Genomic DNA, 27049 nt, shown 5'->3' on the forward strand with positions numbered 1-27049 from the left:
TTAAAGCTTTCCTATCCGTGTACCTGTTCAAATGTATTTTAAATGACAATTGACAATACCTGCCTCCTCTGGAAACTTGTTCCATATATCCACCACCTTTTGTGTGAAAAAAAAATGCCTTTCAAGCTCCTATGAAAACTTTCCCAATCTCACCTTTGTCCAGCTTGACTCGTTAACATTTGCCTTAGTTCTACCTAACTTATTGACTGTTTCCAGCCTTTTCCGCTTATATTTCCGACTTCCTGCAATTTCGGTATTTTGTTTAAGTAATATATTTCCGAGAAAAAAAAATGCTCTGAAAGAATATACCGCTACTCACATTCAAACATTAATTAATATTATTTGCAGCGGTCAAGGAGCTGCGAACGAGTTTTTGGACACGGAGCAGCCAACGGCCGCTTCCCATATTAGGAGACGTCGCGTGGGAGTTTTAGCCAATGAGCAGCAGAAGATAGCTGGAGCTCGAGATTCAAACGTGAGCAATGGCTGTCGCCGCGAGCTTGTTCTCGGCCGCGGCTGCCGGGTCCGCAACGGGCTAGCGGTCTCCGCATTGCACCGCATCCGAACTGAAGCTGCAAGGTCATGGAAAGACACGTTATTTCACCCGGCCCTTACAGGGCTACGAAGCTGGTAAGTTATCGATTATTCTCGACGAAGAAGCTTTCTTCGCATTGGGGAGGCGGTCGGGGTCCTGAGTTGGAAAAGGGGTGTCGATCTTTATTGAGAACGCACGCAACATATTGTTCCGAAACTAGTTTCGAAAGAGGTCATTTAAACTAGAGGAAATCCTTTTGTTGTTGTTGTAATGACCCACTTTCTCGCATTCGGCTGATTCCTATGAGAACGTGTCATGGTCCTGTCTTCAATTTCAAACTGATCGCGTCTTTCAGTGCAGAATTTGTGAAGACTGGTTCTTGTTTTTAATTAATAGTTGCCACTCACGTAATTTTATAGCCCCCCAATAGTCCCTAACAGGGCTCAAAGTGATGGAGATTAAAATCTTGGTCCATGGTTAAGAGAGAGATTTTTAGGGACCAGGTCCTTGCTTGGTGGCTGAAGGCATGTCCATTTATTTTGAACCAATCAAAAGAACAAAGTACAATAGTTGTGTGAGTAAAGGATGTGTTTATTTGTAAAGGTTTGGGTTTGTTTGAGTAAAGGATGCAGTCATGAAAGGCTTTGCAATATGACAGATTGAAATATGAAGACGAGAAGAATGAAATGTTGGCGAATTGGAGTAGCCAAATCCAAAGAAAACCATTTTAGGAAATCTTATTTGGAAAAAAAGGAATAAATGCCAAATTGATAGTAAAACCCCTGCCCCACTTAGGTGATTTTTTTAGGCGACTAGGCTGTCGCCTGTATGGTGGAGAGTAGTCTCCTCAGTCGCCCTAAGAGTCGTAGCGTCTTTCTGGTCGCTGCTGGATTTTCAGAATGTTGAATCATTTTCGGTGACAGTGGGTTTGACGCCAATGAGCGGAGCTTGACATCTCCTGATATAGGTGCTGTCGTAGGTTGTCGCCAGTGCTGACTTCGGTGAATTCCATTGGCGACTACCTACGTCAACTGGCGACAGGTTCCGGCGTCAAGAGAAGTCAGGTTGCGACAGGCATTGGAAAAACCCAAGTCCACAGAAGTCAAGCTACAACAGCCTGTTGCAATGCTGATGATTAAAGTCTATCTACGCCTATATCGGTGACAATCTATGACAATATGCGACCATACCGGCGACAACTTTCGACAGCTGGTGACCATTGGTGACAGTTGACACGACTAGCTATGTCAGTGGTGCCTCCGTGGGATACGCCCGTGGTCAGGCGACTATAGCGCATGGACATTGTGCGTTTTGTGTTGTGGACATTGGACATCGAATAGTGAAACATGGCTCCAAGGAGAGGGAAGGGGCAGCACAAGGGCAGGGTCACCACCCACCATGCAGGTGGAGACTGAGGGGACCCAAGAGGAGGAGACCAGGGAGGTGGCTCTTGTCTTCACCACCACCCCAGCCTGGACTGGCCTCCCTGCCAAGACTACAGGTACTGCTGCTGCTGCTTCTGCTGACCCAGACTCAGCATCAGATGATGCTCAGGACACTGATGCCTCAATTGTCAGGAGACCCAAGGTACTTCCTTACGAGTTCAGCAGGGAACAAGTAGGAGAGCTGGTCGAGTGGTATCAGTCAATCCCAGAACCAGGGGCCACAGTTTAAGAATAAGGGGTAGGCCATTTAGAACAGAGATGAGGAAAAACTTTTTTAGTCAGAGAGTTGTGAATCTGTGGAATTCTCTGCCTCAGAGGGCAGTGGAGGCCAATTCTCTGAATACATTCAAGAGAGAGCTAGATAGAGCTCTTAAGGATAGCAGAGTCAGGGGGTATGGGGAGAAGGCAGGAACGGGGTACTGATTGAGAATGATCAGCCATGATCACATTGAATGGCGGTGCTGGCTCGAAGGGCCGAATGGCCTTCTGCACCTATTTTCTATTGTCTATTGTATGACAAGAACCACCAACATTACAGAAACAAGGACAGGAAGAACTCACTACTTGACACCATCACAGCAGGTCGCCACTACTTCCACATGCACTGCCTTGCAGCCTGCAAGATCTAGTAGCTTCTCTGCATTCTCAGCTGCATTCACAGACTATCCCAGCCTTGACACACCCAGACCTGCACCAGGGGGTACCCCCAGAACAGAGACCCAGGACACAAGTGGGGACTTGAGTTTGGGTTTTTTATGAGATCACCCGTCGGTGTAATGTGTCCATAAATGATGATAAGTCTTGTATGGTTTTTGTACTTGTATTATGTTTGAAGTTTGAATTTTAAAGTTTGAAGTTTGGTTTATTGAAACTCAATGACCCTCCTTGGGGTAAGGAGAGTACATAAATAATTGAAAAACAATACATATATACAAATTTTACATGACTATAATATTTTTGTATGTACTGTTATCTGTTCTTATCAACCTTTTTTGTTGTTAAAACTTTTGTTTCAATATCAATAAAGGAAATGCTTGACATTTTGACGGCAAATTGATGTATGAAGATATTGTATTTCAGAGTGGTGTCTCATGGCATCACTTTCAAATAGTCATGATGCAGAATGATTGGAAACCCTACACTACACCCCCTTTTATAGGGAAACAGTGATTCCATTGTTTTGAAGGCCAAAATGATGTGATTTGTTTTCAGTTGTCGCTGACAGGGTCGTAGCTTGTTGCGGGTGGACGTAGGTTGACTTCGGTTGTCGTAGGTTGTTGCCTGTGTGGTTGTGGGTTGTTGCCTGTGTGGTCGTAGGTGTGGACGTCCTAAGTCGCGACGATTGGGTCGTCGGTTGACGCCGACTAGGTGGTAGGTTGTTGTAGCTTGTCGTGGGGGGGGGGGGGGGGTCCAGTCGCCGTTTTTTCAGCGACCTGTGACCTCCAGTTGCTTAAAAAAATCGTCTAAGTGGGACAGGCCCTCACAAAAAGCTGGCATAACTCAGTGGGTCAGACGTTTTTATGGCGTTTTAGGTCGAGAGCCTTCAGACTGAGAGTCAGGAGAAAGTTGTTCTGTCAAGAGCTTGAATTCCCATTGTTCTGTGGAAATGGAGGTGTAATAAAAAATAAGCATTAAGTATTGTTCTGTTGAAATGAAGGTGCAATATAAAATAACGGTTAGTATGGGTGTGCAGTTATAAAAATAACTGACTTTTATTCTGTGTTCATAATGGGAAGAGGGACTAGTTCCCAGAAAAACACATTAATCTAAAGTGGCATTCAGCAGGGAAAAATCAGAATCTCTGATCTACATAACCTGCTGCCTACTCGGATGTATTGGGAACTGCATGTTGGTAAGAACTTGTGACTGTTGTTACTTTCATGGAAGTCATTCATAACATCTGTCATAATGCAGTCAGTGGGGAGGCTCATTTGTGTTGTCGATGTTCAGGCAAAGTTTTTTTTAACGTTTAATTTTGAATTTACTGCTCGTGAATTAGAAATTATTCCTTCTGTCTTTCCTTTTGATTTTATGTTGTACTTCAATTGAGATATTAAAGTGTACTGCAATCAGTGGGTGACCATTTGAATGCCGTTAACAATATTTAAAAGGACCAATTCAAATTTCACAAAACCATGACATGTACTTTCCTTTCTTTCTCCAGTGGAATGAATTGGTCAAGCTTTTTAGGGCTGGAATGCCTCTGAGGAAACATAGTGTGCGCTTGAAAAAATACAATAAATGTTTTACTGCTTCAGCGGCAGTTGACTGGCTGCATGAACTGTTGAAAAATAACAGCAACTTTGGGCCAGATGTGACCAGACAACAGACTCTGCAATTGTTGGGCAAGTTTTTGAAGAACCATGTGATTGAGGATGTGAAAGGAAGATCGGGAGAGGAGAATGTGGATGATAACAGTCAGTTATATAGGTAAGAAAAGAGGGGAGTATCTTGCACTTGAATGTTGCCTCATTATATTTCTTTGCATATGTAAATGAAGTAAACTAACTTCTCTGAACTAAATTAATTACTTTGTAAAGTAGTTCAGTCATGATCATAGAGATGTCCTAATTCTTTAGGGAACAGGGGTTTCCCTCTTCTATTATAGATGAGTCCCTCACTAGGGTCTCCTCGATATGCCACGGCTCCGCTCTTGCACCCCCTCCCCCATTCTTATCAGGGACAGAATCTCCCTTGTCCTCGCCTTCCACCCCATCTGCCGTCGCATACAGCATATATTCCTCCAACATTTTCGCCACCTCCAACGGGATCCCACCACAAGCCACATCTTCCCATCTCCACCGCTTTCTGCAGAGACCGTTACCTCTACAACTCCCTGGTCAACTCGTTCCTTCCCATGCAAACTACCCCCTCCCCAGGTACTTTCCCCTGCAACCACAGGATCTGTCCCTATACCTCCCCCCTCGACTCTGTCCAAGGACCCCGACAGTCTTTTAAGGTGAGGCAGAGAGTCACTTGCACCTCCTCCAACCTCATCTACTGTTCCAGATATGGACTATATATCGGCAAAACCAAGCGCATGCTCGGCCATTGTTTAGCTGAACACCTCCGCCTGAACCTACTTGATCTCCCGGTTGCTAACTCCCCCTCCCATTCCCACACTGACCCTGGGCCTGCTCCATTGTCAGAGGCGCAGTGCAAATTGGAGGAACAGCACCTCATATTTTGCTTGGGCAGCTTACACCCCAGCGGTATGAACATTAACTTCTCTAAATTCAAGTAACCCTTGCATTCCTGCTCTCCATCCCCTCCCGCTTCCCAATTCTCCAACCAGTCTTACTGTCTCTGACTAGATTTTATCTTAGTTTGCTCTGTTGTTACCTTCTCCAACAATGATCTATTCTATATTTTCCTTGATCTCCATTCCCTTTGTCCTGTTTTCATACCTTACGTTTCCGTATCTATACACTGCCTTATCTATGTACCTCCCACTCCCCTGACATCAATCTGAAGAAGGGTTTCGACCTGAAACGTCACCCATTCCTTCTCTCCAGAGATGCTGCCTGTCCCACTGAGTTACCCCAGCATGTTGTGTCTATCTTCATATTGTAGGCAAATGTGTGCAACAAAATCCCACCATATTGCGATTAAAGTTTAGTTACTTTGGTGATACAAAGCACACTGCATGGTTTATTTCTCTATTTTGGATAAATGCATTGGACTCTATCATAGATTTAATTACCTTGCCTCTGAATCCATTACGTTCCCGTGCAACTCAGGGTAAAGTAGCCCGTTTGCTATCTTGGTTTTGCATATGGCTCTGAGATGACCTGTGGGTTGTATCTGGAAGCCTATCCCTATTTGTACTTTCATATTGTCGCTCAATCCTACCCCTGCCTTAGTTATCTGCTGAAGCTTTAATTATTCTACTGTTACTTCCAGGCCTGACTGTCTTTATACTCTCATTGCTATTGTTTGCAAGGTGCAATATTACTCTCTATAAACGTGATGTCATCCAATACTTAACTGCACAATGTCATTCATCCATCAAGTCATCTTGTTAACTTATACTGACTTCCATGATGGAATGCCTTGATCTTAAGATGCATGTTTGCAAACCTTTTCATTTCTCAGCTTTTGCAATCTCCTCCAACCTTGCAATCTTGATGGAAATGTGCATTCCTGACATTCTGGTTTTCTTTTTATTATTTCATAGTGTCATGGGGCGTGGAAACAGGCCCTTCAGCCCAACTTGTTCACACTGGCGAACATGTCCCATCTACACTAATCCCACCTGCCTGTGTTTGGCCCATTTCTCTCCAAACCTGTCCATGTACGTGTCCAACTGTTTCTGAAACGTTGCAATAGTCCCTGCCTCAGTTACCTCCTCCGGCAGCTTGTTCCATACACCCATCACCCTTTGTGTGAGAAAGTTACCCCTCAGATTCCTATTAAATCTTTTCCCCTTCACCTTAAACCTATGTCCTCTGGTTCTCGATTCCCCTCGTCTGGGCAAGAGACTCTGCATCTACCTGATTTATTCCTCTCCTGATTTTGTACACCTATATAAGATCACCCCTCCTCTTGCCCTCCAAGGAATAGAGTCCTAGCCTGCTCAACCTCTCCCTATAGCTCAAGCCCCTGAGTACTGGCAGCATCCTCGTAAATCTTCTCTGTACCCTTTCCTGCTTGACAACATCTTTCCTATAACATGGTGCCCAGAACTGAACACAATTTTCTAAATGCGACCTCACCAACGTCTTGTATAACTGCAATATGACCTCCCAACTTCTATACTCAATACTCTGACTGATGAAGGCCAATGTGCCAAAAGACATTTTGACCACCCTATCTACCTGCGCCTCTTCAAGGAACTATGTACCTGCACTCCTAGGTCCCTCTGCTCTATAACCAGAGCCCTACCATTTGCAGTGTAGGGTCTGCCCATGTTAAACTTCCCCAAATGCAACATCTCTGAAGCTCTGAACATTTTTCTGAAGCTCTTTACTGGAGTCATGCTTCAATGTATTAAGGCCCAAAACCTCTAGTCCGTTTCATAAACCTCTATACCTCCTCCTCTAAAACACTCCTTAAAATCTACTTTAACCAGGATTTTAAGTAATGTAACTAATAATAATGTTGTAGCTTGATCCTCTGATAACTTTTTTAAATGTTAAAATTGCTGCATGAATGTAGTTGGCTCATTTAAAATACTACTTCATTAATGTCTCGATAAAAATAATATATTAATATACTTTTAAACAGATTCCCAATTATATCACCATTGAAAGTTGTTCCTAGCCATCGTGCATTTTACCAAACAAATACAACAGGACTGAACAACAAGAAAAATGATTTTTGTACATTATCCAAGACAATGCCCAAGGAGGTTAGAAGTCCTCAGGTATTATTGAGAACTTTTTTTTTTGCTGTGTGTTTTATTAGTAATGTAATGCTAAGATGCATACACTCACCACTGGATGTTGCTATTGTACTTTTATTATGTAGAGTCTCATTGAATACACATAAATTATATAGATGGTTTTACATATTTTATTTGGGATTTTTGTGTAAAATAGGCACATATGGACCATCCAGAATTTTCAAAGTGCTGTATACGATTGACATATGCATAAGTGTAGGGGGATAAAACTGCAGATGCTGGTTTAAATCTAAGGTAGACACAAAGTGCTGGAGTAACTCAGCGAGTCAGGTAACATCTCGGGAGAGAAGGAATGGATGACATTTCGGGTTGAGACTCTTCTTCAGAATAGATGAGCTGTTTCGTAGGTTTGCTGATAACACCAAGATTGCTAGAGTTGTGGGCAGTGAGGAAGGCTGTCACAATATACAGCTGGAAAAGGATCAATGGTATGTCTGAGGACACTGGGAAGCTAGAGAGGAAATTCCTGGAGCCCACACGGAGATTTGTGAGTCGTCGACTGGAGGGAGCCAAATGTTGTGCCTCTCTGCAAGAAGGCTGCAGGGAAAAGGCTGGAAACTACAGACCAGTGAGCTTAACATCTGTGATCAGAAAATTATTAGATCATTCTAAGGGATAGGATATACATGCACTTAGATGGACAAGGGCTGATTAGGGATAATCAACATGGTTTTGTACATGAGAGGTAGTGTCTCTCAAATCTTGAGTTTTTTGAAGATGTGACCAAAAAGGTTGTTGAAGGCAGAGCTGTAGACATTGTTTACATGGATTTTAGTAAGGCATTTGGCAAGGTTCCCCATGGTAGGCTGCTCTGGAAGGTTAGATCCCATGGGATCAAATTAGAAATAGCTAAATGGATATCAAATTGGTTTCATGGAAGAATGCAACGGGTGATGGTGAAAGGTTGCTTTTCAGACTGAAAGCCTGTGACTAGTAGTGTGCCTCTGGGTTCAGTGCTGGACCCATTGCTGTTTGTCTTCTATATCAATGATTTGGATGAGTATGTACATGGCATGGTTAGCAAGTTTGCAGATGACACAAAAATAGGTGGTATTGTAGATAGTGAAGATGGTTGTCAAAAGTTACTGCAGGATCTTGATCTGAGGGGAAGGTGGGCTGAGGAATGGTTGATGGAATTTAATACAGAGAAATACGAGGTTGTTCATATTGAGAGCAAACAGCGAGATCAATGTGGAGATTACAAAAATCCTACGGCAGATTGAGAAGGAGATGGATCTAAGGCTATTGAAAAGCATTAAGACGGATAAGTCCCCCAGGGCCTCTTGGGATCCATCCCAGGTATTGAGGGAGGCAAGAGCGGGGGCTTGGCAAGGATTTTTGTTTCTTCTCAGGCCACTGGCGAGGTCCCGGAGGACTGGAGAATGGCTAATGGTTTTCGAAAGGAAGTAGAGAGATTCCAGGGAAATATAGGCCGGTGTGCTTCATGTCAGTGGTAGGGAAACTACTGGGGAGAATTCCTTGAGATGGGATTTACTTTCATTTGAAAGAGAATGTACTAATTGGGGATAGCCAACACGGCTTTGTTTGCATCAGGTTGTGTCTCGCTAACTTGATTGAGTTTATTTTAGGAGGTGACAAAGGAGATTGATGAAGATAGGGTGGTGGATGTTGTTTGTGTGGAATTTAGTAAGCTTTTGATAAGGTCCCTCATGGTAGGCTGATCCAGAAGATTAAGATGTATGGGATTCTCAATGACTTGGTCATATGGATTCAAAACTGGCCTATTCACAGAACGCAGATGTTTGTGGGGACAGGTAGATATTCTGGCTGGAGGTTTATGACCAGTGGTACGCTGCAGGGATCTGAGCTGGAACTTGTCATATATGTCTAGATGTAGATGGGTTGGTTAGTTTGCTGATGACACCAAAATTGGAGGAGTTTTTGTGAGAAAGGCTGTCAGAAGATAGTGGGGGGATAGATCAGCTGCAGAAATGGGTGGAAAAATGGCAGATGGAGTTTAACCCGGGCAAGTATGACATGTTTCACTTTGTAAGGTTGAATGTAAGGAGCGACTATACAGTTCGCAAGGCCCTTAATAGCATTGACGTGCAGAGGGATTTTGAAGTCCAAGTTCATGGCCTTCTAAAGGTGGCAACATGAGTAGGTATGGTGATAAAGAAGGCATATGGTATGTTTACCTTCATTGCTAGGTGCAATGAATATGAGCCAAGAAATCATGGATACAACTCTATCCACCGGGTGGCGCCACCAGCACTGGCTGTCATGCCAACAGTCTGTCCTTTCTTCTGTTATTTTAAGTATGTGTTAAAAGTATGTTTTAGTGTTCCTTGGTTTGTTTTATGTGGGGGGGGGGGGGTTGGGGAAACTTTTTTCAATCTCTTACCTCAACGGAGATGCGTGGGTTTTTTTTTGGGGGGGGGGGGGGGGTTGGGTTTTCTCTTCCCGTATCGTATCTCCATCCCACTGCGGCCTAACATCGAGGAGTTGGCGGCCTTTCCTGGAGACCGCCCCGGCACTTCATGCCGCGGATGCGGCGCGGACTTTAACATCGCTGAGTTTGTAATCCTTTGCCGAGGATCGACTGTGGAGAGCTTCAACCGCGGGGCCTGTGGACTTTAACATTGTGAAGCCCACGGTCTCGGGTAAGAAAAGACTGACTCGTGAGCTCCATGCCGTGGAGAGTTTTTCAACCATCCCGACGCGGGAGTTTCGATCATTACGATGCGAGGACCTCGGACCGTTGGCTGCGGCGACTGCAAACGGTTCAACAGCCCCGACCGCGGGTGAACAATGAGGAAGATGATCGAACTTTATTACCTTCCATCACAGTGAGGAATGTGGAATCTGCTGTGGTGGATGTTTATGTTAAATTTTATTTTATGTGGCTGTGTGTCTTGTTGCTTTTCACTTGGTATTGCTGAATGGTAACTCAAATTTTACTGTATCTTAATTGGTACATGTGATAGTAAATTGATCTTGAAATCTTGAAATTGGACTTTGGTTAGGCTGCATTTGGAGTATTGAATGCAGTTCTGGTAGCCTCATTACATGAAAGATGTGGAAGCTTTGGAGAAGTTGCAGAAGAAGTTTACCAGAATGCTGCCTGAATTAGAGGAGGTTGAAGGGAGACTTGATAAAAGTACATAAAATTGAGTGGCAGAGATAGGGTAGACAGTTAGAACCTTTTTCTCAAAGAAGAAATGTCCAATAACAGAGGGCATAGCTATAACTTGAGAGGGGGGGGGGGGAGTTTAATGGAGATGTGCAGGATAAGTTTTTATCTTTACAGAGGATGGTGGGGGCCTGGAATACATTGTCAGGAGTGGTGGTAGAGGCAAATACGATAGTGGTGTTTAAAAGGCTTTTAAATAGACACATGGAAATGCAGGGAATAGAGGGTAGGAATCATGTGCAGGCAGGAGATCAGTTCTGCTAGGTATCATGTTCAGCACAAACATTGTGGGTAGAAGGGCCCATTCCTGTGCTGTACTGTTGTGTGTTCTATGTTTCTGACCTGCCCTTGATAAATGCCATTTCACCTGCTGATCTCTTTAAATTTGGGAAAATACTTTAAATAAAAAATAATATGTTGTTCATAACGAGAGGGTTTGAGTACAGGAGTAAAGAGGTCCTTCTGCAGTTGTACAGGGCCCTGGTGAGACCACATCTAGAGTATTGTGTGCAGTTTTGGTCTCCTAATTTGAGGAAGGAAATCCGTGCTATTAAGGCAGTGTAACGTAGGTTCACAAGGTTAATCCCCTGGATGGCAGGACTGTCATATGAGGAAAGATTGGAAAGACTGGGCTTGTATTCATTTGAATTTAGAAGGATGAGAGGGGATCTTATAGAAACATATAAAATTATAAAAAGACTGCAGGAAAAATGTTCCCAATGTTTGGGGAGTCCAGAACCAGGGGTCACAGTCTAAGAATAAAGGGGAGGCCATTTAACTTTTTCACCCAGAGAGTTGTGAGTTTGTGAAATTCTCTGCCACAGAAGGCAGTAGAGGCCAATTCACTAGATGCATTTAAAAGAGAGTTAAATAGAGCTCTAGGGGCTAGCGGAATCAAGGCAGGCACGGGTTACTGATTGTAGATGATCACAATGAATGGCGGTGCTGGCTCGAAGGGCCAAATGGCCTCCTCCTGCACCTCTTTTCTATGTTCCATTTTTCATAACCAGAAATTGTAGCCGGTTGAAATTTTGGCTTGAAATCACAAGCCTAGCCATTTATTTTGTGCATGTACACCTCTAGTTAACTTCTAAAAAAATACTAAAACAGTATTTAGCTGTTTTCGCTGTGTTGTTCCTTGGTTAAATCAAGCAATTCATTTTGTCTTTCTGTGCTTTAGATAACCAATCCATTTTGCCAGTATGCAGACGACCATGCATTTTACTTTATTTTGAAAGTTGGGAAATTATGCCAAAACATACATACTTGTATGTTCTGATAATTGTCGATACCAACACTGAGTTGTCCATTACCCAAGTTATTTAAGATGTTGCTTGTTGATTGCTATAAATCATTTTCTGCTGTTTTCTTCCTGTTTGGGTTTGAGTAGTAAACATTTAGTCTAAATTTACTATGTGCTTTTTGTTTTTACAAAAGAATGAGTTGTTAAAAAAAATTTTTTGGTTTGTTTTAAATTTGTATATTTGTTGCAAGGTAAATAACAAGGAATTGGATAAGGAGGTTCCAGTGGTCACTTCTGATGAACACTTGATGCATGTCAGACCAGTTACTCAAAGTGACATTGAAGAAGCTTGGAGAGAAGTTGTTCTTAATCAGTAAGTCATGATGCAATGAAACAGACAAAATCTAAAATTACAGTCCACTGAAATATCTGAAAGAGGATTCTTCATGAATGAATGAATAAGTTTATTGGCCAAGTATGCATATACAAGGAATGTGCCTTGGTGCTCCGCTCACAAATGACAACACAAACATACAGTTAACAATTAAGAATAAAGCATAACCACATCAAAACAATAAGGATACAACATTACGATCTAAACATGTGGGTGAAAATAAACCAGAGCAAAAAAGAGACGACAGACTTTTGTTATTGAGTAGAACTATCACTCGTGGGGAAAAAAGCTGTTTTATGTCTGGCTGTGGCTACTTTGACAGTCCGGAGTCGCCTTCCAGAGGGAAGTGCTTCGAAGAGTTTGTAGCCAGGGTGAGAGGGGTCAGAGATGATCTTGCCCGCTCGCTTCCTGGCCCTTGCAGTGTGCAGTTCGTCAATGGGGGGGAAGGTTGCCGCCAACAACCTTCTCAGCTGTGCGAACGATCTGTTGCAGCCTCCGGATGTCGTGCTTTGTGGCTGAGCCAAACCAGACCATGATGGAGAAGGTGAGGACGGACTCAATGATAGCAGTATAGAATTGGACCATCATTGCCTGTGCAGATTGTGTTTCTTCAGTTGCCGCAGGAAGAACATCCTCTGTTGGGCCTTTTTGACTGTGGAGTCGATGGTGGCCCCCCGTTTAAGGTCCCTGGAGATGATGGTTCCAAGGAACTTAAATGACTCCACAGATGTGACTATGGATACGCAAGCTGCTGGAATATTGAGCAAAATATAAAGTGCTGGAGGAACTCAGCAGATCCAAAAGCATCCGTGATTCCATCTTAATAAGGCTCCCGACCTGAAATGTCGTCTATCCATTCCCTCCCCAGGTGCTGCCTGACCCGCTGATTTGCTTCGGCGCTTCAACGTTTTGTGCTTCATGGTTATTATTAACCAAAATTGTACCAAAGCTTCTATCAAATATAATAATTATTTATCCATTTTATTTTGAGCCAAAGCTTTGTTTTTAGTAACTTATTAGCTTATTCTCCATGATTTGCCCTATCTAATTTTGCAACAAATGAACACTGAAATATGTATACTCTTAAGCTTAATGTAAACCATTTATTTTTCCCATGTAAGCTCGCAAACCTATCTCTAGCAAAGTCCGAGCCAAGTTTATACTGCCATCCTTTAATACTGCAACAGGTGTTTGTAGGGGAGAAAAGGTTTTGTGTTTTCATTTGAAATTATTCCATTCTAGTTTTCTGCATTTTGCCCCTTTTTTTGAAACCAATGCAGTTTGCTCTTAAAGTAAACATTTAATCTTGGGGCAATGTTCTTGAAATTCCAATCAAGTACTTAAGTTTCTAGCTAGAGTTGCCTATAGTAGATTGCACATCTACCTTTGCAGCTATGCAAAACCACCTTTGCAGTTATGACAGTTAAAGAGTAACGGCTAAAAACTCCCCCACCCCCTTTCTCCCTCGCACCTTCCTGCTTCCCCTGTGCCGCACCTGGACTCCCCTCTGCGCACACACCCCTCTCCCTCCTACCACTTACTGCAGAGTTACTCAAGCACTTTGTGTCCTTTTGTGTATTAACCAGCAGCTGCAGTTCTTTGTTTCTACAATAGCAATACTGAATATGTTGTCCAGAATTTGAGGTGTTTTATGGGGTTGCTGCAGATTGGAGGATAACAACTTTAATCCTCGAAAGAAGGAAGAGAGAAAACAAGGAACTACGGGTAGTGGGCCTGATATCAATAGTAGGGAGAATAGTAGAATATGGTAATAGAACATTGAGCAAGTCATTCCTGATGAAAGTGCTCAACCTAAAATCCCAACCATCCCCAGAATTCTTCAAGTTGTTTTTTGCTCCAGATTCCAGCATCTTCAGTCTATTGTGTCTCCTGGGCAAGTCAACTTGGAGTAATAAATAGGAGATGATATTTTAAAATCTATTTTGAGATTGTAAGTAGCAAAGAGAATATAACAATGATGATATCTGGGATGGTGCAGAGGGTGTACAATGAAAGAGCTTAAGTAGATTGAGCCTATTTTCTGTATAATTTTTTTTTTAAATAGATTAGATGGATTTTTCAATATTTAGGGTAGGTAGGAGGGGAGTGGGAATCAATAATGCTCACTATCAACCATCATGTCTCATTTGTGTTCAGAATTTAGGATATTGAGGATAATTGATGATCTGTAGCAAATAACCTTTGCACCTATGCTCCCCAAAATTTATTTTCCTTTTCTATATTCCAAGACCAATCATGTGAATTCTTGTTTTGTAATCATATTTGCATTGTATTAAGGAATGAATCTCATGCACATTTTTGTTTGTATCAGTGAGACTGAAGTATTGAAAGATTTTATAGATTGCGAAAATTCAAACAATTATGACGGGTGCTTGAATTAATCAGACTTTGAATTCAAACAAAAAGCAATTAAACTTAATTTTTTTTCTCACTGATGGATTTAATGAACCAACAGTAGCTCATTCATGTACTTGTGATAGTTGTTAAAATTCCTGATCCAATTTTTATACTGCAATGTTTTTTGTTTGAGTCTGCAGAAAATATTAGGCTTGGCTTCATTGGATGATGTGTTGGATTTCTCACAAGTTGTTGCTCAGAATATTGTATGCAATGTATGTAACATCAGCAAACATGGGGTTGTTATATTACCAGATAAATCAGGTGAGGCTACTTTCGTTTTAGGTTTCTAATGCCATGTGTTACATCCAGAGGATGGAGCAGACCACTTGTAATAAAAAGCATTTGCGTAGTATTTACACAGCAAGCACTAATCTAGTTTCCCTCTTTTTCTAAATATACTTCTAAAATACCTTGGAATTTTTCCTTAATCTTGTCTGGCTATGATATTTTGTGGTCCTATTTGGCCCTCTTAATTTTTTTTAATATATCCACCAACAACTGCTCCTGAAGGGCCTTGTCTGTTTTAAGTATTCTTATCTAACATAACCTTCCTTTATTTTTAGCAAAATCTTAATTCCCCCGGCTTCCAGGGTTCCCCAAGCTTGACTTCCTTCCTTTCATCTATACATGTTGGCCCTGAATTCATTATTTAACTTTGAATTGGATGTGTTGTATTGTTCACTTGTTTGAATTTGGAATTTTACATAAAATGGCAATGTTGCAATGCAATTTTTATAACATTTACAAATATTTAGTAACTTTTAAGTAGATTTTTAATACTTTTGGTAATTACTCGGGTGTCCAAAAATATATAAAGTAACAAGAAGCATTGTTCATAGAGCTAGCCCAACTCTCCTATACTAACTAAGATGCCCCATTTAAGCTGGTCCCCTTTTACTTGTGTTTGACCCACATCCCTCTCAACCTTTCCTATCGAAGTACCAGTCCAAATGTCGTGTACGTTGTTATTGTACCTGCCTCAACTACTTCCTCTGGCAGCTCGCTCCATATACCCACACCCTCTGTGTGGAAAAAAATTAACTCTCATGTTCCAATTAAATCTTTCCCCTCTCACTGTAAACGTATGCCCACTGGTTGTTGATTTCACTATCTGGGAAAAAGACATTCACCCTATTTATTTACCCTAATTTTTGCATTTCCACAAGATCACGCCTTCGCCTTCCACCCTCCAAAGAATAACGTCCTAGCCTTCCCAACTTCTCCCTTTAGCTCAGACCATTGGGTCCTGGCAACATCCTCATAAATCCGCTCTACAGTTTTTCCAACATGTTGTCTTTCATTAACTCAATACTCCAAGTGTGGCCCACCTATGTCTTTTACAATGAGTTAGTGCAGTTAGCACTGAAGAATACTTTCAGTGAATTTTCCACTGTAAGAGTAGTTTCTATCATGAAGAATTTAGAATAATGATGTACCTTTGCTACCTTTTTTTTCTCCACTGATTTAGGGCATTTGTAGACTCAATTTTAGCAAATTAACAACTTGTATTTTGAGTCTTGGTATGTCAGTCCACAGTGAGTAATTAATGTCAAAATGTTGTATATGTTCTTAAATGCTTTTTTTGTTGCAGAAGATCTACCTCATTGGGTCCTGTCTGCTATGAAATGCCTAGCAAATTGTAAGTCAATAATCTGAAATAAAAAGAGTAATGGCAATAACTTATCAGAATTGGTACAAAGTTGTTCTTTCTAGCAATTCAAAATGTTTGATTGTGATGGAAAGTAGAAGGTGGGAAGTGGATAGTAAACAAATGTGTGATGAGATGCAAAAAAGGAAAGGATAAGAAAGGTTGTTAACAGGTAAGATGAGAATATAGACAATTAATATATGGAATGATTTTCTTACTACAAAGGAGATAAGATGTGTAGGTGGAGTATATATGTGTAAGCAAGAGCGTAATGATAAGGCAAGCGGAAGGACGATTGCAGAGTGGTGGAAAGTTGATATTGTCAAGAGGGAAGATCGTAGCACAGCATATTAAGAGAGTAGTCTCATGTGGAGAAGGAATGATAACTGGTAGATCAGCCAAATGAGGATGGTGCAGAGAGAAAGCCATTGTGCATGGATATAGGTGTGCGTGAGAAGGATAATTGAGTAATGAGCCAATAGTGTGACCTGAGGGTTTATGTAGAGGGAGAAAAATGGAAAGGTAGTCTGTCCAAGACAACATGGAATCAAGAGAAAAACATTGAAGACAATAGTTCTCGGAAAGTGAGAGTTGTTGTGAGATGTTGAAGTGTTCTTGTTGGGGTAATTAAAGTGAAGGAAGAATTTTCATTGCACCCTTTGCTTGGGATCTTTCATTCGACTTTCCTGAATGTCCAATCTTAGCAAAGCTATGAAGATTAGATACTCCTCATCAATTCCATTCATCATACCATCAGAATGAATATTGGAAAGTGCTGTTACACTTGTTTTGGAGAAAGATTTGCACCTTAGTATCAGGATAGAATATGAAATCGTGCTGAAATGAAATTTAGATATAATCGAATTTATATGATAATAGTTTCAATGAAATATCTGAAGTTTTGATCTGAAGAGACACAAGGCTGGAGTAACTCAGCCGGTCAGGCAGCATCTCTGGTTAAAAGGAATAGGCGACCTTTCTGTTCGAAACCCTTCATCAGACTGAGTCTGGGGAAAGGGGAATGAGAGATACATATGGTACTTAGAGGAAATGAATTGAAGATATGCGAAAAGAAATGATGGTCAAGGAAATGTGGGGCACACTTTTGACTGGCTATGAAATAGGTGTTAACGAGTTATACAGACAGGAACTCAACAGGACGACAGGGTGAGGAAGCGATGGAAAGATAGGATTGCATGGGTCACTTGAAATTGGAGACATCAATATTGATTTTTGAGCAATATTGTTTAATTGGGAAATCATTTTACTTGTCCATTTTATTAGAAAATTGACTTTTTTGAAGTGAAACTTTTTCCATTTCAATTATCTTTTTGTTTAGATCCTCTGAACTATTTTGACCTTGTTAATTCCTGTGCAATGTTGTATTATTGCTTTCTGTTGATATTTATGTCTTTAATTTAGGGCCCCGTCACAATGACCTGAATCAGCCAACTTACCCAGGTTTTGAGCGAGATGTATTTAAAACGGTTGCAGATTATTTTATAAATCTTCCCGAACCTCTGCTTACATTTGAACATTACGAACTCTTTGTGAATGTACTAGGTAGGTACTTGAAAACAAAAATAATCAACACTCTCAAATAGACTTTAACATTGATCGTTATGCTACTGGTAATATGTCTCCTTATAAGGGATTTTTTGTGGCTAGCTAAAATTTCATTAGTATACAATTAATTTAATGATATTGCAAATGCCTTTGAGATGTATTTTAAATTGTTTTAAATAAGTTACAGCCGGTTGTACATGTTCCTTGTCACTTTTTCAACCTACTGTGCTTTTGATGTTCCTGATGCGTTTTGTAATGTTCATGTATTTTGTTGTCTTTGCTGCACTCCTACTGCTTAGTGTTTTGCCCTTTGTATTAAATCTCTTTTGATTTTCTGCTAGTTTTGTGTGGCTATATCATGATCTCCAATAAACAACAAGGAAAGCGCAAGATCTTGGATGAACTTGGCTGTCCACAGCCAGCAAAATCACAGTACCTGAACAGCCATAAAAACTCTTTCAAATCGACAGAGTGTCTGTTACTCAGCTTAATTCGCAAAGACATTTCAGAAAAACCAAAGCAACAACAGAAGGAAATCAGTATATCAGAGCATAAACTATTTCGAAATGAGCATTACCTTCAAAAAGGATGTGCTAGACGTTTAAACCAACATGCAAAAACCTATAAGGAAACTGATATGAAAAAGCAGCTAATAGGAGGCAGCTGTCAAAACCTATCTCACTTAAAAAATGATCACATACACCGCTGCCCAGTCCTGTCAAGACATTACTCAGTAGGGCACATTGCAAGTGGAGAGAAAGTGCACAAGCCACTGAGCCATGTTGACCTGAATGTGGCAAGACAACAAAATGATACTGAGCAGCATCATAATCAGAGCATCCAGACCCTCATTAGTGGTAAACCTAAAGCAGAGTCATTGTTAAATCTTTATCTGGCTAGTGACAAACAGCAAATTTCCAATTATACCTCCAAGTGTAACTCGGCATGGACTTTGGCTGAATCCAGAAATGAACCTTGGACTAATTATACAAATCAAGAATTGCTCAATGGAGAGTCAACCAATTCAATCAACCAAAAATCAGTTCAGGGTCATGATCAACAGAATCAAGATTCGCAGTTCGGAAGATTGCATTTTTTGAATGCTAATTGTCACTATTTAAATACAGCAAGTAACTGTAAAATATCCAAGGATGCGGCCAGCTGTTTTAATATAAATGCTCCAATTGCTGAAGTTACCATGAAACCCTATTGTTCACCTCAGCTAGGATTAAGAAGACCAAGCACATTTAGTTTGGCTAACACAGAGGGAACAGGATATCTAACTTCAGATGGAGCTATGTTCCAGTGTTACAAATGTACTGTGGATGGATCTGAGAATCACTCCTCAAATGGTTGCCATTCAACCTCTGCACGATGTTTAAGTGGTACACAAAGTAAGGTTAATGCTTGATACTGCATGCATTGCTTGTTATTTTTGCCTGAGCTTCTGTTTTTTGTCATGTCCCTTCAAAGGTCAAATAAAAGACGAAATTGCTGAGCATTTGGATAGCAGTAACGGGATCGTTCCGAGTCAGCATGGATTTACGAAGGGGAAATCATGCTTGACAAATCTACTGGAATTTTTTGAGGATGTAACTAGGAAAATTGACAAGGAAGAGTCAGTGGATGTGGTGTACCTCGACTTTCAGAAAGCCTTCGACAAGGTCCCACATAGGAGATTAGTGGGCAAAATTAGGGCACATGGTATTGGGGGTAGGGTACTGACATGGATAGAAAATTGGTTAACAGACAGAAAGCAAAGAGTGGGGATAAATGGGTCCCTTTCGGAATGGCAGGCAGTGACCAGTGGGGTACCGCAAGGTTCGGTGCTGGGACCCCAGCTATTTACGATATACATTAATGACTTAGACGAAGGGATTAAAAGTACCATTAGCAAATTTGCAGATGATACTAAGTTGGGGGGTAGTGTGAATTGTGAGGAAGATGCAATAAGGCTGCAGGGTGACCTGGACAGGTTGTGTGAGTGGGCGGATACATGGCAGATGCGGTTTAATGTAGATAAGTGTGAGGTTATTCACTTTGGAAGTAAGAATAGAAAGGCAGATTATTATCTGAATGGTGTCAAGTTAGGAGGAGGGGGAGTTCAACGAGATCTGGGTGTCCTAGTGCATCAGTCAATGAAAGGAAGCATGCAGGTTCAGCAGGCAGTGAAGAAAGCCAATGGAATGTTGGCCTTCGTAACAAGAGGAGTTGAGTATAGGAGCAAAGAGGTCCTTCTACAGTTGTACCGGGCCCTGGTGAGACCGCACCTGGAGTACTGTGTGCAGTTTTGGTCTCCAAATTTGAGGAAGGATATTCTTGCTATGGAGGGCGTGCAGCGTAGGTTCACTAGATTAATTCCCGGAATGGCGGGACTGTCGTATGTTGAAAGGCTGGAGCGATTGGGCTTGTATACACTGGAATTTAGAAGGATGAGGGGGGATCTTATTGAAACATATAAGATAATTAGGGGATTGGACACATTAGAGGCAGATAACATGTTCCCAATGTTGGGGGAGTCCAGAACAAGGGGCCACAGTTTGAGAATAAGGGGTAGGCCATTTAGAACGGAGATGAGGAAGAACTTTTTCAGTCAGAGGGTGGTGAAGGTGTGGAATTCTCTGCCTCAGAAGGCAGTGGAGGCCAGTTCGTTGGATGCTTTCAAGAGAGAGCTGGATAGAGCTCTTAAGGATAGCGGAGTGAGGGGGTATGGGGAGAAGGCAGGAACGGGCTACTGATTGATAGTGATCAGCCATGATCGCATTGAATGGCGGTGCTGGCTCGAAGGGCTGAATGGCCTACTCCTGCACCTATTGTCTATTGTCTATTGTCTATTAAGGAATTTGTGCATTTTCAATATGGCAAATAAATATTTAACACAATTCCCTGATGCTGACAGCTAAAATGGACATGTTACCCATAATCTCTTGCTATCGCTGTATGTGGACTGGGTAAAAAGATTTAATATTTACAGTTGAGTACTGTGATAATTATTGTTAAAATATATTTTCCAATGTGCATTAAATCAGCATGTTAAAATGTTCAAATTTAAGTTTTTGAAATAATTATCTGTACCTTTATGAGTAATATTTCAATTAAATGATAATTGGGAAGAATAAAATGATTCCTTCCAATATCACAGGTTTACTGCAACCTCATCTGCAGCAGGTTGCTATAGAAGCTCTTCAGGTATGTTGCCTCCTTTTGCCTCCACCCAATCGTAGAAAACTGCAACTACTTATGCGCATGATATCTCGTATTAGCCAGAATGTTGATATGCCACAGCTTCACGATGCAATGGGAACAAGGATGTTGGTAAGTGGCTACTTCTCTCTCTCTCAAGTAAATGTTGTGGTACTAAGCTGAATTTGACTAAATTGTAATGCTTTAAACATAAGATGGGCAGTAACTTGATTTAAAAAAGCAATGCTTTCTACTCGGAGGGAAATCATACACACCCAGTCTTAACATTGATGATTTATAGATCAGACTCGGCCAACCGGCAATAAAGTTACTTCTGTTAATCTTTAATTACATTTGCCACTGTACTCACAGAAACAGCAGCCTCATTTGTACCATTATGATTACTTTTTTTTCTTGCACTGGCCACATTTCTGACTCCTGTACACAATTACTAAATTACTGCTACATTTGATTCTGTGGGAATTGAAATCACATGCTTCTTAAGTTTCTTCCATATTATCCCTTTTTCCAGTCAATGTTTTTATTTCTGGCTCTTGTAAGGTTGAATCTTTGGATAAATTCTGCTGATGGGTATACCTTGAGCTTTTGAATTCTGCATTAGTAAGGGGTAATATAAAAAGAATCGAGTGATTAAAAGGTGAGAAATGTTCTTGTCAATGGGTGATGCCTTACAACATCCTGTTAATTAGCATTTTACTAGTTAAAATCTTATCTTGACTAGATAGGAAAGTGCACTTTTTCATTTGAGGAAATTTTCTCTCCATTAAAGATGTACTTGATGTGTATGAATCTCGCATAGCAAATGCCATCATACATCAAATTATTTATTTTAAAAGCTATTTGTAATGAAATCTGAATTCTAAAAGATCTTTATGTGAAAGCTGTTTTAATTTCCAGTTTAAACCTGAATTTATAATTCCCATACCAGTGAAAGCAGTGTATTATTTAGGAAAGCAAACATTTTAAAATCCAATCTTCCATGACGCCCTACTGCCAAAGAACGTTATCTAATAGCTCATTTACAAAGTTATTTTTCAAGTTATCCTCTATTGGTGCAATTATTTCTGTCCACCATCTATTTCCCAATGAAAAGACATAATTTCCCATTACCGCCAACAAACAAGGGTCTTGACCCGAAAAATCACCTATCCGTGCTCTCCAGAGATGCTGCCTGATCCCGCTAGGTTATTCCAAAACCTTGTGTCCTTTTGTGTATTAACAGCATGTGCAGTTCCTTTTTCTTATTGGTAGGTTAATTGGCTTCTGTAAATTGTCCCCAGTGTATAGGATAGAACTAGTGTACGGGTGATCTTGTGTACAGGTTACATTTCTAAACTGAACTCATCGTGTAGGTTTGTTTTCTTCCTCAAGTTTCATCAGTGCTGCATCCAGGGGTAAAATATTTTGCATTTTATTTGATTTGTATAAAAAGAATGTAGACAAAACTTGCAATCATTCCACTAATTGGCCTAATAATTTCCAGTCAGAATTCATGTAAACTCTGTACCATTACCACAAGGGGTCTAGTAGTCCACTGAAACTGATTTGATTGGCATCTATGAAGAATTACCACTTGAGTGACGCAGAGGTGAGCTTTATTACTATATTGGAATGTGTTTCTACCTGTGGAATGGAAAAGAACTGTGGGAGGGCGCTGGCCTCTTGGGAGGGGGTTGATGAGGCTTGGAATTTGTGCCTTGGACTGCAGGAGACTGAGGTCTGATCTTGGCGCATATAAAATCATGAAGGGAATAGATTGGTGATTGCAGTCTTTTTCACAGGGTAGGGGAATCAAGATCTATATGGCATGGTTTAACGAAAGTGGGAAAGATTTAGTAGAAACGTGGGACAATTTTTTCACACAGGGTTTGGATATATGGAAATAACTATCAAAGGACCATTTGAGGCAGGCACGATAACAACAATTAAGACATTTGGACAGGAACAAGGATAGGAAAGTTTTAGACAGATATGGGGCAAACATTAGCAAATGTGAATAGCTTAGATGGGGCATTTTGTTAGGCATAGACCTGTTGGACCGAAGGGCTAGTTTCTCTACTGTATGACTCTGAGGAGGAAAAATAAAAAATGAGAGCAGAATTTGTATCTTATTTCTTCACTGTAAATATTTCACTTCACAGATGGTTCATACTTTTTCACATTGTATATTGCGTTCCAAGAAAGATGATGATCTTAATGAACTACTGGGTATGCGGCTTGTTTCTTTTATACTGGATCACCATCAAGAGATTCTGCAAGTACCATCTTATCTGCAGAATGCTGTGGAAGATCACATCAATCATCTCCAAAAAGTTCAGGTATGCTATATTTGTAGAAAAAAATATTTTGAAACATGGCAACAATATAATATCAGTTTAAACTGAATGTAATATAAAAGTCCATTATTAATTTATGCTCATTGCATTTCAGATTGGGTATCCATGCACAGACATAAATTCTTCAGCTCCAATGTATACATTCTGCCAACAGATAAGCAGTAAAGAATTTGAACAGCAAAAGGTTACTATATCTGAGTTTGCAATAACTGAGCTATTGGAAAATATTGTGGAAGACAGGATATTATCAGTTAAAGACAAGAGGAAAAAACTTAAACAAGTAAGCAAATGAAGTACTGTCTTTTCATTGGGAAATGGAGGGCTGGGCAGAGATAATTGCATCAATAGGGACCAACGAAAAAATTACTTCGTAAAAATTACTTAGTAAAATTACTTAAGATGTTTTTCATCTTGCAGATAAAGGCACTTTTTATTGGACAAATGCTTCTTAGCACTTCTGCAAGGGTATTTTTCATCCCACCACTAGTCTCATCTTCCCATCACCACCTTTTCTGCTTTCCGCAGATGCCACTTCCCCCACACAACTTCTTGGTTCACTAATCCCTTCCCACGTAAACCACCCTCTCCCCAGGTAACTGCCCCTGCAACTGAAGTAAATGTAATGCCAGTTCCTATACCTCCTTCCTTGCATCAGGGACCTCACCACCCCTTCCAGATGAGACAGTTGTTCACATGCACTGCCTCTAACCTCATTTACTGCATTTGATGGCCTCCCATAAATTGATTAGACTAGGTGACTGATTTGCTGAACACTTGCACTCGTTCCACCAAGGCTTGTTGGATCTCCCAGTTGCGAACAATTTTAACTGTCCTTCCCATTTCCCATGCTGACCTTGCTACCCTAGTCCCCCTTCCGGTGCTTCCCCCCCCCCCCCCCCCCCTGTGAAGCCACATGCAAACTTAAACCCAATGGTACGAACAATGAATTCTCCAATTTTAGGTAACTAACCTACAAACACCCTTTCCCCTTCTACCTATATTCCCTTCCTCAGGCTTACATGTCACACCTCTTCTATCCTTGTCAGTGTGTTTCACACTTTTAATCTTTTCATCTCTGGTGTTTGCTGCCAAATCATCGGCCAATCAAAACCCCTCCTCAGCTGTATCTTCCCAGCACTTGCTATGATTTGTCCCACCACCACGCCCTACCCCCCCTTCAGCTTTCTCCCCCACTACAATCAGACTGAAGAAAGGTCCTGACCAGAAATTTCTTCAATCTATGTTCTCCAGAGATGCTGCCTGACCTGCTGAGCATTGTCTTTATTAGTAAACCAGCGTCTGCATTTCCTTATGTCGATTTTCTATTTATACTGACTCATAAGCCACCTGAGAGTTCATAAAAACACCGAAACGTAGGCCATCATCCTTAACCTCGAGGGATAGCCACAACGATACATTATTCACGGTATTTTGACAATATGTTATATAAATGCTAGCATTTTGTTTGGAATTTCTTCCATGATTATGGTCCAATGTGCTGTCTGGCATTTGGGAGCAGCCAGGAGACATGATATGCCTTCCTATAGTGCCTGATGAGGAAGCACCTTGCCACAATTGGGGCAAGTTGTGCTACAACAGCCTTCATTCCTCCTTCAGAGGCTAATTGTAATAGTTATAGGTTGAACGCCTTAGTATGGTAAACCAAATAGTGAAATACCACTGCAGGTGCTTTGTCTTACCCATGAAATTATGGGATTTATGCTGGGATGGGTAACCAATGGTGGCACAGGAAAATGTCAGTATATTGCCATTAGAGTAAATGGCAAGGCTGGCAGTGGTAGGGTAGCTGTCCTCCAAGTCCTTCTCAGTGAACACCAATACAAGGTACTTGTTTAGCATCTCACCTTTAAACGACTCAATGCAAGTTACGCTGTCAACCTCTAAATTCAGCACTTCCCCCTGGCCCCATGTTTTCCAGCCTTTCACTTTTGGAAGAGCTGGATAGTATGTGAAAGATGTAGACCAGCAAAAGCTACTGCCATTGTGATTTTGAAGACTGCTTTTAAAGGAATGTTCCTCCTCCTCCCCCACCTATCCTGATTTCTGTTTATTCCAGAACTGAGTTAGTTTGCAATTGTATCATGCTGCTTTTCTGGGTAGATTAGGTTGATGCACTGAACATGCTCATCTGGAGACCTTGCCCAGCTCATAGGGGTGGCACAGTGGTGGAGTTGCTGCTTTACAGTGCCAGATACTCTGGTTCGATCCTGACTTGGGGTGCTCGGGTCTGTAAGGAGTTAGTATGTTCTCCCTGTGACTGCGTGGGTTTTCTCTGGGTGCTCAGTTTCCCCTCGCATCACAAAGACGTTCAGATTTGTAGATAAATTGGCTTCCGTACATTTTTTTTCCCTAGGATGTAGGGTAGAACTAGTGCATAGGTGATTGTTGGTTGGCGTGGACTCGGTGAGCCAAAGGGCCTGTTTTCACTATCTCTATATCCCTAAACTAAATTAAATCTCTTATAACCCTCCTCCTGCCCCCTTTGCCATGCCCGAATTAATAACCTGAGGTGTCCAAGCAATCGGAGTTGGTGCTTGAGGAGATGGTTTAATCAGCTTCCCCTCACTGACTCGTTTTCCTTTTTGTTTCTGGATCTTCGCTACTGTTAATAGACAATAGGTGCAGGAGTAGGCCATTCGGCCCTTCAAGCCAGCACCGCCATTCACTGTGATCATGGCTGTTGAATTGGTGTGTGTGTAAGAGTTGGAAATCTAACTTAAATGAAAGGAAACCAAGTGGCAAAAGGTGGACCGTGGGAACACGTAAATGTCAGTATAATGACAGTATAAACTGATATTTTCCTTCCCCTTTTAAGTAACTAGAAATCGGACAAGTTGTAAAACGAGGATTTAACCTGCGTCATACTTTCCACCCAGAATGAAACAGTGAACACTGACTCCAAGTTCCACAGATTAAAAAAATAAGTTGGCTTGTAAGCAATAAAGTTGGAGTCTGTAATTATATTGAACATAAATTTCTTTGTGGATCTATATGCCTCTTGCAGTGAATACAACCATCTTGATTTTGTACATGTAACAATAGCTAATGTTAAATTGCCTTTTTACTACTTTTGGACAAATCTTACTCAAATATACTTCAGAGGGGAACCAAAATACTTACAAATGTTTGTCTATTAATCCTATTTTACTGAACATGTTAATTGTCCTGCAGTTCCAAAAAGAATATCCAGAAATCTATCAAAACCGCTTCCCCACATCTGAGTGCGAGAACAAACTCTTCCCGGATAAACCCAAGATCAAGCCACCATTGCTGATTACAATGAAGAAACCACTTAAACTTCTTCAGAAAAAACAGAACCTCAGGAGTTGAATAAAACATAGGTTCAGAATTTTAACATTATTTAAGAATATTTGCACAATTTCTAAATTCTGCGAGCCAACCATATGAAGAAGATTTCTGTACATAGAAAAATCAGATACATTGAAATTCTGGTCATCAGCAAATATCGAAGATTTTCAGACTGTTTAATTTTTTTTGTGATGATTTATGTTCCCCTATAGATGAACTACTAGGCATATCTATTTAAGACATTTGGGGTTCTGCAGTGTTTCAGAATTACTTTGAAATAAAAATTGTGTATTTGATATATCTCCAGTCCATCAACATATCACATGCCTTTTGCCTTGCAGACAATAAGTCAATCATACAGCATGGAAA

The 27049-nt window shown here is 41.0% G+C and overlaps 1 protein-coding gene across 1 annotated transcript; it reads left to right on the plus strand.

Moving 5' to 3' along the window:
• Positions 1-582: 582 nt before the first annotated feature.
• On the plus strand, positions 583-26701 carry LOC144598102 (DEP domain-containing protein 1A-like). The gene is made up of 12 exons (XM_078407985.1): positions 583-630; positions 4145-4410; positions 7207-7345; positions 12033-12154; positions 14727-14857; positions 16188-16235; positions 17667-17807; positions 18152-19186; positions 20953-21125; positions 23156-23332; positions 23445-23630; positions 26543-26701. The coding sequence occupies exons 1-12, from the start codon at positions 583-585 to the stop codon at positions 26699-26701; spliced, it is 2625 nt and encodes an 874-aa protein (XP_078264111.1).
• Positions 26702-27049: the final 348 nt, after the last annotated feature.

Source organism: Rhinoraja longicauda, chromosome 11 (genome assembly GCF_053455715.1).
Source record: "Rhinoraja longicauda isolate Sanriku21f chromosome 11, sRhiLon1.1, whole genome shotgun sequence".
In the NCBI taxonomy this organism is placed as follows: Eukaryota; Metazoa; Chordata; class Chondrichthyes; order Rajiformes; family Arhynchobatidae; genus Rhinoraja; species Rhinoraja longicauda.